At 33.7% G+C, this 11,785-nt stretch overlaps 2 protein-coding genes across 6 annotated transcripts; one reads left to right on the forward strand and one right to left on the reverse strand.

Annotated features, from left to right (window-relative positions):
• Positions 1-45: 45 nt before the first annotated feature.
• LOC134241356 (uncharacterized) lies at positions 46-5,058 on the forward strand. The gene is given in 12 exon segments (XM_062723428.1): positions 46-222; positions 822-1,029; positions 1,320-1,426; positions 1,520-1,716; positions 1,900-2,059; positions 2,061-2,078; positions 2,322-2,493; positions 3,115-3,215; positions 3,769-3,916; positions 4,021-4,103; positions 4,367-4,526; positions 4,910-5,058. Coding segments are annotated over 12 exon segments (1,644 nt in total). The 3' UTR covers positions 5,023-5,058.
• A 423-nt stretch (positions 5,059-5,481) lies between these two features.
• LOC134241345 (dnaJ homolog subfamily C member 17-like) lies at positions 5,482-9,344 on the reverse strand. 5 transcript variants are annotated; one of them, XM_062723415.1, is made up of 11 exons: positions 9,266-9,344; positions 9,027-9,115; positions 8,725-8,794; positions 8,491-8,549; positions 8,186-8,273; positions 7,962-8,038; positions 7,592-7,738; positions 7,220-7,297; positions 6,758-6,838; positions 6,196-6,339; positions 5,482-5,631 (listed from the first exon to the last, which is right to left on the reverse strand). In XM_062723415.1, the coding sequence occupies exons 2-11, from the start codon at positions 9,105-9,107 to the stop codon at positions 5,494-5,496; spliced, it is 963 nt and encodes a 320-aa protein (XP_062579399.1). In that variant the 5' UTR covers positions 9,108-9,115; positions 9,266-9,344; the 3' UTR covers positions 5,482-5,493. The 5 variants fall into 5 exon arrangements, with proteins under 5 accessions (XP_062579399.1, XP_062579398.1, XP_062579401.1 ...); XM_062723414.1 differs by having other exon boundaries at positions 9,262-9,330; XM_062723417.1 differs by having other exon boundaries at positions 9,273-9,328.
• Between the last annotated feature and the right edge of the window lie 2,441 nt (positions 9,345-11,785).

An 11,785-nucleotide genomic window follows, 5' to 3' on the forward strand; every position in this document is an offset into this window, starting at 1 on the left:
CCTTATCTCTTCTATAATATAATACTTCTGATATGTAAAAATAAAATGAAGTACATACGTACATTTAGACGATTTCTTTGTACAACAAATTTGCGCGTCTACCACCAGGTAATTTGGACACGATGTTTTCATACATCTCCGTTTTCAATTACAACTCCCTGTACAAATGTAGCAGAATTCATAATGAAAGATTTTGGACGATTTTCTAACAAAACAGCATTGGTGAGTTAGTCTTTATCGTCAATTCCATGATCACATTTCTTCAAAAGCGTACTTAAATTTGAGTCTAAGAATATCTTAAAACGATGAACTATCGGATGTTTGTGGATAAGTGATGCTGTGTGTTGCATTTCAATTTTGCAGGACATGAAGAGTTCATTTGGAATTTGCATGTCAAAGTAGCGAAAAATGAAACATTCATTTGTTGTTATAAACATGTACCAAAACATTCTTAAGAACTCAGACATGCTTCTAACAAATTTTAAAGATCCATATTTAAAGATTATAGATGATTTAGTGATTTAATTGCAAGGTAAATTCATTTAAGCTTTGATGATCAGTGTACTGTTTAAGGTATAGATTTGGAGATGGACTCACATATCTTCAATGATTAAAAAAGTACTCAAAATTATACTAAAATTGCTAATTTATCAAATTAACATATATTTGTTTGTTAACATGATATAACCAGTCTTCATTTATTAAAAGCAACAATAATCAGTTCACAGTTCAGAATGTTGCAAATGCATTCCATATAGGACATAAAGAGTTGTTGTTGTTGTTGTTGTTGTTTTTTTTTTTTTTTTTTTTTTTTTTTGTAGATAGATGGAAAAACGGGTAAAAATATTTCATATAGTGAATTGGAAAATGACGTCATAAGATATGCAGATTTCTTCCGGAGGGTGGGTATGAGAAGCGGTGACGTCGTGTGTATATGCGGATCCAACACAATAGAATTCGCCCACGTGTTTCTGGCTGCAACCGGAATTGGTGCCACAGTTACGATAGCGAATGGACAACTAACATCACGTATTGATTTTCTATAGTAATTAATTGACATGCTTTGTGTGATATTTGAATTTTTTTTTTTTTTGATATTCCTTTCACTTCATATTATGTCATTTTTCTTAATACTTATAGTGTTTTTTCATTTAACATTTTCAAAGTGTCCTTATAGTGCATGTGGTACACAATACAATTGGTTTTATTATCCTTAAATTGTTCAAATGTACTTGGAATATGCATACACTGCCTTATAATTAGTAAAAATAAAATCGAAATATTTAAATAAATTTAAGGGTTTTTTTTCATTTATCTAGGTGAGTTATTAGACCAGATAACAATTTCAAAAGCAAAGTTTGTATTTGCCACTGACGATACTTTTAGGAAATGTCAGGAAGCACTACAAATGACCAATTATAGCAAGGTAATCTCATCAGAAGCACTTGCTCTGTAAATTCAATGTTATCGTACATTAATTGAAAGGAAAACTCTAAAAGTTTTTTTTTTATTATTTTAGAATGTGTTCAGGATCGACCATGGGAAATTATCAACAATGCTTTCTTATTCAACCCATGTGGATTCGTCCGCTTTTCTTAATTATGACGTCAGTGATGACGATGTAGCATTGGTGCCCTTTTCAAGTGGAACTACAGGGTTGCCCAAAGGTGTAGAACTTAGCCATGGCAATCTGACAGCTCAGCTGAGTCAGATTAGGTAGTACACAAACACACCATCATGAAAATGACAATAACTTATTTAAACAGTGTACATGTAAGTTGAAGATGGATGCAGTAATTCGTAATTCAAGATTATTTCATCACGTTCCAAAAATATATTTTGTTTAGAAGTGCCTTAGCTATAGGCCAATAATATTTTTATTATCATTTCTTATTTCAGACATCCATCTGTTTTACCCCTAACACCAGAAGATGACAGGGTGATCACAATGCTGCCTATGGTTCACATCGCTGGACTTGTGATCGGTTTATTAAATCCTCTGGCTCAAGGCGCTACAGTCGTCATACTACCTAAGTTTGCACCAGAAGATTTTCTTAAATGCCGTTGAGAAGTACAAGGTGTAGTTCTAAATTTCTTCAAAGAAACATAATCTTGATCAAAATAGTATTGTTTAAGATAACATTCTACATGAAGGTGATGCTTACTCCTCCGTGGCATCTAATCCTATATCTCTCATTTAGAGCTCCGTGTTTGTTTTGCTTTTAATTTGTATTGTAACAATGGAAGGAGCATGATTTCTGTCTGTTACCTTTATAATTCATCACTGCAAGGATTTGACAAGAAACTTTGTAAAATTGCAGGGGACATTTTCATTACTTGCTCCTCCAGTGGTAAATTTCCTCGCCACTGATCCTATGGTAGATAAGTACGACTTGTCAAGTCTTCGAGACCCATACAGCGGAGCCTCAACTTTGGGCAAAGAACTGACGGAGAAAATGGTACAGCGATTAAAATTGGACGGCATCAGGCAAGGTATTATAATTATATAGGTATATCTGATTTTTCTCAATAATGTTCTTTTCGGTAATTCTGTCGCCCGCGTGGCGCAGTGGTTAGAGTGTCTGCTCTAGAGTCGCCAAGTAAAGAAATATACATGATCCTTAATTACGTCACCGGCTCGAATCCCATTGTGGGACGTGGAAACCGTATGAGACCGTTTATATCGAGGCCCTGTGTCGCAGTAGATGCTGGCAAGAAAAAGATCCCTTACTGCTCAATGGCCCTAAGTGCCGAGCATAAGAGAAAACTTGCAGCTCTACCGGCAAGTGTTGGCGTTTCCATACGAGTAAAAAAATTCTTGAAAGGAACGTTAAACAACATATAATCAATCTTTCCGGTGATTTAAGTGTTGGTGCATTGGCAACGAACTTTAAGCTTACAAAGTTCAAGTACTTGAACTGATAATCCCAGCGAAATTCATAGAAACTTAAAGTTTTAGTCTGACATCTCTACCAATCTCAGACCAGTGTCACACAATTTCAGACCAAAATTTTTAGACTCTTCGAATCTTGTTGAGATTACTGAACTGTCTGAAGGGGGGGGGGTGTCTAACGGAACATTCGTATGTGAATATTATACTCTATGTAATTCTAGGATATGGGATGTCCGAAACAAGCCCTGTCGTAATGACTGACCCACCGGGATACAAACAATATGGATCTATAGGACGCCCAATTCCTGCAACCACAACAAAGGTACACAGTCCTTTCTAACAAAATATAACATTTTTTCCATCAAATATGACAACTTGTTCAAAAGTCTGAATTGAAACTCAATATGCTAGCTGAATTTTACAAGGAAGCACCTACGTATTTCTAACAAAAATAAAATATTCCAAAAAAAAAAAAGAATTTCTAATGTCATAAAAAGATGTTGCACCCCTGAAATTTTTAACATTATTTTGGGGACATATTATCGAGATATCTTCCGAGAATTCAATATAAAATAAAAACACACTTTGGTCATTGAAATAGCCGGTATTTGTAGGTGGACGAATATGTGTCCAGTTATTTGTTTGAATTCACTGATCTTCAACATAATCCTTTCGGATTTTTTTCTTTGGTAAAAAAAAATATTCATGCATTAAAAAATAACTGCTTTACACCTTACTAAGTAATATGCTATCTTGACAATTTTTCCTTGCGATTTTATTCATATTTCTCCATATGAGTAAAAATTCTCGAAAGGGACCTTAAACCAGATACATTCAAATCAATCAATCATACTTTTTCGTTTGTTTTTCTAAAGCTTGTTGATCCCAACTCGGGGAATGACATTACCAAACCAGGGGAACATGGGGAAATTTGGGTCAAAGGTCCACAGGTCATGAAAGGTTACCTAGGTCAATCTCAATCTACACAGGATGTTATCACAAGTGATGGTTGGTTCAAAACGGGTAAGCATACAATTTCGTTCATATAAAATTTCAGAGAATAATATGTATAAAAATTTCAAGATTTGTTTGCTTGGACATTCATCAAACTTGTTTGCTCATCATAGGTGATATTGGATACTTTGACAAAGATGGAAATTACTTTGTTGTTGACAGGATAAAAGATGTCATCAAATACAAAGGCTATCAGGTAAGTTTGCTAATATGATAAACCTAATCTGATAAGAAATGAAAGAATTTTTTTTTATTTTGTTTTGGAAATGACTGGATGTCAGATTGCTCAGTGTAAATAATAGGGAAAAATAGTAAAATAAGACATAAATATAGGTCATAATACACAGTGAAACGTATTACACAGATGTCAGATAAGGCAGTTTTCACTGTAATGGAGAACGTTGCCACGTTCCTCTGACTTTTAATTGATATAAAGCTTAAGATTAATTTTTTTAACAGATTGCCCCAGCCTATCTTGAGAACATTCTGATGTCACATCCCAGCGTGAGGGAAGCGGCGGTTATTGGAGAGCCAGTGGGGGTTTATGGGGAGGTCCCTAGGGCATATGTCATTCCCTCCTCTCCCGTTTCTGAAGAAACCCTCATCAACTATGTGAACAGTGAGTGTCTGAGGAACTTATTTAATGAAGGTTCATCTGCAAAACGTTCTTGAATGATGTACCCCCGGTATGCATTTAAAAAGGTCAGCTTAGGAACATACAACATACAATGTAACAATGTTCCTAAATATCTGTCAGTGCCGCTTATAACAACTTATTTCGATTCCTCCAATTGCTGAACCATTATTGAGTGAGCAAAATAGGCCTAAGGGCCGCAACACTAATATGAGTCACTCTGGCAAACTTTTTATCGGCAAATTTTTTTCTACATATTTCTTAAACTTAAGTTCATTTGAGATCAAAAAACTGTCAACATGTATAATGTGCCAATATCATTTGTTTACCTTTCCAAAGTCTTATTAACACTGCACTTTTGTTTACAGAACAAGTTGCACCCTACAGGCGATTAAGGGGTGGAGTGGTGTTTACTACAGAGATTCCTAAATCCCCCAGTGGAAAAATACTCAGACGACTCATACGACCCCAACAAACATAAACATGTACAAGTCTTCAGAATCAGTCCAGCATCTTTTATATTACTTGTACTTGTTCAAGAATTATTAAACTTTTTTCAGTCATACAATTTATTTTCATTTGATGACAAGAATTTTTCAAGCAAATTTTCCTAGAGGAATAACACTTTAAGTACTTTAACATGACCAGTAAACAGAGACATATATATAGCTTCAATTTATCATCAATCATACTTCCATCCTTTGCATAGTATTTCACAAAAATATTATATTTTTCTCTTTCATACAATGTACTTTCATAAATTGGATGACCATGCAGAATTTCTTGTTTAACCCTTGCAAACAGTGGTATATATAAACAGTTATAGATTTACTATCAATCACTCTACTACCCTTTGCAACAAATTTCACAGAATTATTCCACTTTTATCTTTCACACAATGTACTTGTATTTTTTTTGAAGCTCAGACTTTGTTGAGTTAGAGGCCTAGTAATCACCCTTCTTCATCCTCCTTCTGCATTTGTTCTATCAACCTCTTCCTCTCCTCGGCCTGTCGGAGTTTGTGTAAAACTAAACTCTCAAAATCTCGGGCACTTGAGGTAGTACTAGGAGCATAGGATGAAAACTCATTCTGTAAACAACCAAACAAATTTAGTAATACAGTAATACACTCAGCTGCATCGCCATGATTGTATTATTTGATATTTAACAAAACTTGATCCTCTTACACTATATCAGAATTTATAAAACTTATATCTGGTGTACAAACTAATGAATTGGTATAATGGGTTTTAATTCCCATCTAGCTTGTAAAAAAAGATTTGATTGGTTAGCAAACCAGGTGTAAATTTCCACATTATGTCACGATGTAGAACGTTGTAAATCTAATCGATAGGTTGAAAGACAGTTGATTGGACTTATGTTTACAAAGAATTTTGGGGAATATATAGAAAATAAGATCATTATCAAGGTCCAATCAAAGGTGTACCAGGATTTACCCCTCATTGCATTCCATACACCTTTCAGCCTTTCGCCTCAGGGTGTATGGAATAATACATGAGGTGAATCTAAGTACACCCGTGATTGAACCTGGATAAACCCATTTATACACATACATCAAACTTAAATACACCTTCTTCAAACTGTGTTATATATAATCAGTTGCAAATGAAAATATATATATGAGGAAACTCACGCTTGTAAAGCTATCAGCTGTGTGCTGGGGACCTGACGCAGTCCGGGGATTCCCTGTGTGTGGGGGTCTCTCAGGAGGAGGCTGTATCCATGACAACGTCAGGGGATTACCCGATAAACCTTTCTCATGTTCCTTTGCATCTTCCTGTTGGAAAAAAATCAGGTATTTCAAAAACTGGAGCTTAATACATGTATTCGAAAATAAATTCATATCTGTAGGAAAAAATTAAGGTATTTCATAAACTACAGCTAAATATTCAAAATTAAATTCATATACAGATAATGCTTTCATACTTAACCAATAATTTCAGTAACTAAATATTTTAGGCCTTTTTTTCAGCCATACAGTAAAACTTGCTTATAAAGAAACAATATATAAGAAAATTTCAATTTTAATGGATCTTTTTACAAATACAATGTATACCTGGCAATTTTTTATTTATATTTCTTATATGGATATAAAGAAATTCATATATATGGAAGTAGAATTTGATATCCCAGTGGCTTCCTTATAAATAAGTTATATTGTACATTCCTATTTTTGTGTACTGGTAACTACTTACAGCTTCAGCCCATGAACCAAACTCCACAATAGCAGTTCCTCCTTTCTTTTTTGACATAATGAGATTAAGGACATCTCCATACTAAAAAAATACAACAAATAATATCAAGATATATTTTGCCAAATAACCAAATTTTCAAAAAAAAAATTTATTAAAAAAACAGAAAGGTGCGTGGTCACACTGTATTAATAACAATAAAAGGACTAGTCAAGGCAAATGTGTATCCTGATCAGAAAGGTTAAGTTTTAGGACTTTCATATTTTCAGTTATACATGTAATAGCAATTAAATTGTTCCTTGTACATGCATTTTCAATCGACATTTATGTTAGGTAGATATATTTGTCTTTTGCGCTCTAATAATAAACAAAATCACAACAAAAAAGATGGGGATTATCAGGAAGAGTTATCTTCCATGTTTCATGAACAGAGCTTGCTTGAAATAAATTTTTAAAGAATGTTACCTTGCTGAAGAGATCTGTCAGAATTTCTGAGCTATAACCTCCATTTGTATCATCATTCTTTTTACACTTCCACTTCACCTACAACATACAGAATTTTTTTTTCTTAAATAAGAATACAATAAAAACATATAAAATTGGCAAGAGCTAGAAATGTTTTACCTTTATAAAGTAGGAATAATCTCCAATAGATTCAGAGAGTCGTTAAGAATAACATTGTTTAGAATGTTTCAAGAGTTATGGTAAAATACAGGTGTCAAAAGAAATAACCTTAGTTTAGGAGTGATAGCAAATTTAACTTTTATAGTAGACAGGAATCGGTAAGTATTAGGAGTGTAAGTCTAGATTGCCTTCTTTTAGGACTGTCAGTTCTACCTTTAGTTTAGGGGTGTCAGGAACACTGCTGTCATTATTTGCCCCCTCATCTGGCTCCAATCTTTTCTGTCCCTCCCTGATCTCCTCCCTCAGTCTCTCTTGCTCCTCCTCTAATAGCTTTGAACCTTCTTTACGTAATCTTTCAATCTGAAAGATGAAATGGTACATGTATGTATCCATCTTAATCAATATTTAAACTAAGCAACTTAAAATTTTTATTTTTAAGATATTTTTGAATTCTGCACTATATTTCCTTGGACATGATGAAAGAAAAATGAGATCTCAAATAAAAATTCAACAGCTGAAATATTTATTTAAATAAGACTTTTATCTGGACCAGATTCTTTATTCATCACTTCTGTACACTTACCTCTGCTTGTAGATTTCTTTTCAATGTTAAATCTAATTCTGTTTGAATATTTGCAGCCTTTTCTCTGCCCTCTAGATCTGTGGAAAATAAACACAAAAGCATGAATTTCTTTAAGGTTTTTATGTTCCTATCAACAATTCCCATTTTCACTTAGCTTATAGAATAAAAAGCACATGATTCTTGTTTTATCTGCTTTAATATCAATTCTTTACAATGTATCTTACCTTCTTTGAACTTTTTGCGTTTACTATCAAGTTCCTTGTGACGGGCTTCTGCAGCTTTCTTGGCCTTTTGAGCTTTATCATATGCAGCCTACATATACAACAATGTGTTGTGTTATTCTCATGTGATATATGATGTATGCACAAACTATTCAATGTAGTGGTTACTAAGCAAACATACTGGTCAACAATTTAAAAAGTACATTTGAATTCTCTTTCTTTTATTAAAAAAAAAAATTAAAAATACAAGTATTATTTTTTGGAGTTATTTAAACTTTTTATTGTTTCAGTAAGTCTCAAATTCTTACCCTAGCAGCAGCATCTGTCAAAATTTCAAGTGCCTTTGCTAACTGATGAAACAGCTCAGCTGAAAAAGATAGACAATTTCCCATTAAATGACACCCCTCCAATAACTTCATTCAAGATCACATACAATTATGCAAAAATGTTTATTTATTTAATGCACATTTTCAATTCACCAAACTGAATTTTATCAAATTGATGTAAATATTTCCAAAACATAATTATTAAATCCTTCATACCAGCTTTGGGGTCATCGGGATTTTTATCAGGGTGGCATTTCAAAGCCTGTTTTCTGTAGGATTTCAAAATCTGAAAGACAGAGAGAAAATTATGAAAAAATATTCAAAGATTTTCTCATAATTATTCAAAATATTTGCATGTGTTTGCCTAGTTAATCTAAGACCATAGCTCATACAGAAATATACATGTAACGATGTGTATACGTTTGCGTATGTAGCCATGTGCTGCTTTCTTTGCAGCTAAATTTCGTGATTGAAACCTACCTATGAAATCTTAAATTTTCAATTTTTGATATACATACCTCTTTTTCAGTGGCATCCTCATTCACGTTGAGAATTTTATACAAATCTAATTTCAGAATGTCAGGGGATCCTCCAGACATTTTGGATCCTGGAACATAATTTTTATCAATTTTAAAAATTAGAGAAAAATGATGTTATCTGTACCTTTAACACTTATTCTTTTAACTAAAAAGAATTTAAGTACATACAGAAAAAGGTAAAATAACCAAATATAGTTGCCATATCTATGTATACTTACAAGTTACACGCAATTTGAATTTCCTCGACTATCTTCTACTTTCACTTCACCATACTATTTTTAACTCCTTTTCAAAAGAGTTGAATTCCAATATTAAGTCGCACATATCTTATTTCGAATTTTTTTTCGAGAGGTTTATCACTGACAATGAAATTACTTATATTTTTTAATTTAAAAAAATGTTTATTTCACTTTCACAATTTTATCATAATTTTACAATTAAAGCTATTTTCTTTATTCATTGAAAAGAAAAATTTTAAAATTTTCGACAAGTGAAGAACAGTGGTGTGCTTCTTTACTTTGCTGAGTATTTTCTTTTAGAGTCTTTGTAGACCTATTATTATATTTCTTTAAAATATTTTATACTGAATCTATCTTCGCTATGGGATTGTTTGCCAAGAGAGAAAATAATAATGATCTTGTTAACCCCCCTCCCCCTTGAAAGTATGAGGGTATATACATGTATAGTTAGAATGATATAACTGTGTCTCGGTACAAGCCCTCACCCCTTGACAATATCATTTTAAGTAGAACAGGGTATCTAATACATGTAGTAATCACGTGATGTCCGCACGACTATTTGGGGTACTCATCTCTTAACTCCTCTTATACCGCTGAATGAAATTTAATGAGACTTTCACAGAATATTTGTTACATAGTCACATTGTACATCTCTTATTTTAGTTTTTGATCGCACACATATTTCAGGTACCGTTTCCCATGGAAAAACATCGACACTGTCATATTGAAGGGTACATATCTCTTATCTGCAACTCCTTCTATATCAATGCATAAAATTTGACGATACTTTCAAAGGTTTTTTATAACATAATGCCTTTTGCACCCTCCCCCATACTTTACTTTTTGATCTGATACTTATTTCGGGTCTCTCAGAGCAAAACATGAAGTTTGCCATTTAATCATATGGGAGTCGGGAGGTGCATCATTTAGTGGGCTCAGTACTCACAGTGCCTCTAGTTTTATAAATGATATTAATTAAAATTTAATGATATTAATTTGGTGAGTTCACTGCTCACAGTACGTCTACTTTTATAAATATGATAAATTACACTTATCATACCCCCGCTTGAAAAGTGGGAGGGTGTATAGTGATTATAGTGATCGGGATGTTCGTCCGTCTACCATCTTTTGACCGCAACTCCTCTTTTATACTACTAATTGAAATTCAAAATGAGACTTGGAACACAGAATCTTTGTTACATATATAGTTCCCTTATGCACCTATCATTTTCATCTTATCATCATCAACACTTATTTTGGGCTCTCCAGAGCAAAACATGAGCACGACAATTCTTTTTATAATACTGAAGAGTATTCATCTCTTCTCCACAACTCCCCCTACACCACTAAATAAAATTTAATGATACGTTCATAGATTATTTTTTATTACACAATGCCATGATGCACCTCCTGTTTTACTTTTTGATCTGACACTTATTTTGGGTCCCCCAAAGCAAAACATGGACTTAGCCAATATAATCAAATGGGAGGCGGGGATATCATTTAGTTAGCTCATTGCTCACAGTACCTCTTCTTTACCATGAATACCGTAAGAAAACTCAAGAAAACCCCAAAATAGTGGTTCCACACAAAATCTCTCTCTCTCTCTCTCTCTCTCTCTCTCTCTCTCTCTCTCTCTCTCTCTCTCTCTCTCTCTCTCTCTCTCTCTCTCTCTCTCTCTCTCTCTCTCTCTCTCTCTCTCTCATAGGAGTCATGTAACATCATATGTGTTTGGCCGAAGATGTGATGATTGTTACGGTTGTATGTCTAAAATTGTAAACACCGATTAGCAATTTGAGTAAAATATATCTAGACCACAGTGAAATTGGAACGTTTTACAATCGTTTTGCATGAAAAGAATTAAAAGAAACAAGATTGATGGACTGCAACACGGCCTGATGAAGTAGTGACCCTCGCTATCTCTAACAATCTCCAATATCTGACACGTACCATACCGAGGCTACATAGCTGGCTATGTCGTTGTGTTATAGGGCGATAATGGACGCCAACTGTTCATTAGTGGAACTTCTCGGGGCCCCTGTCTAAAATCTTATCACATCTACCAGAAATAAGGTGTTTTAATGATACATTTTTAATTACTGTATTGAGAGTTAATAAAATTGGGGGGGGGGGGGTGTCATATATAATTGTGGTACATACGTTTGAGTCATTTCTGGCTTTTTATGTAAAAATTTCCGTCAGAATTATTTCCCATATTGTTAATTCATTTGAAATATATCCGCTCCCGAGCTTTTTGATGATGATTCCAGGTATGTTTGTTTGTTACTTTTGAAAACAGTGTACATAAAATGTAAACAGTGGCGCTCAGGAGAAATAAGGTATATAACAGTATAAGTGTCACTTAAGGGAGGGGTTATTAGTTTGATGTCAGTGGCTACTAATTAAGTATCCATAACTGCCAAACAGAAAAGAGGTCCTGAAGGACAAAAAATAACAAAAACAAAACAATAAAAAGGCTGTATGCAATATAAAATCCAC

The sequence above is a fragment of the Saccostrea cucullata genome, unplaced genomic scaffold (genome assembly GCF_032062105.1).
Source record: "Saccostrea cucullata isolate Sc308-1 unplaced genomic scaffold, CSIRO_AGI_Scuc_v1 ctg206, whole genome shotgun sequence".
In the NCBI taxonomy this organism is placed as follows: Eukaryota; Metazoa; Mollusca; class Bivalvia; order Ostreida; family Ostreidae; genus Saccostrea; species Saccostrea cuccullata.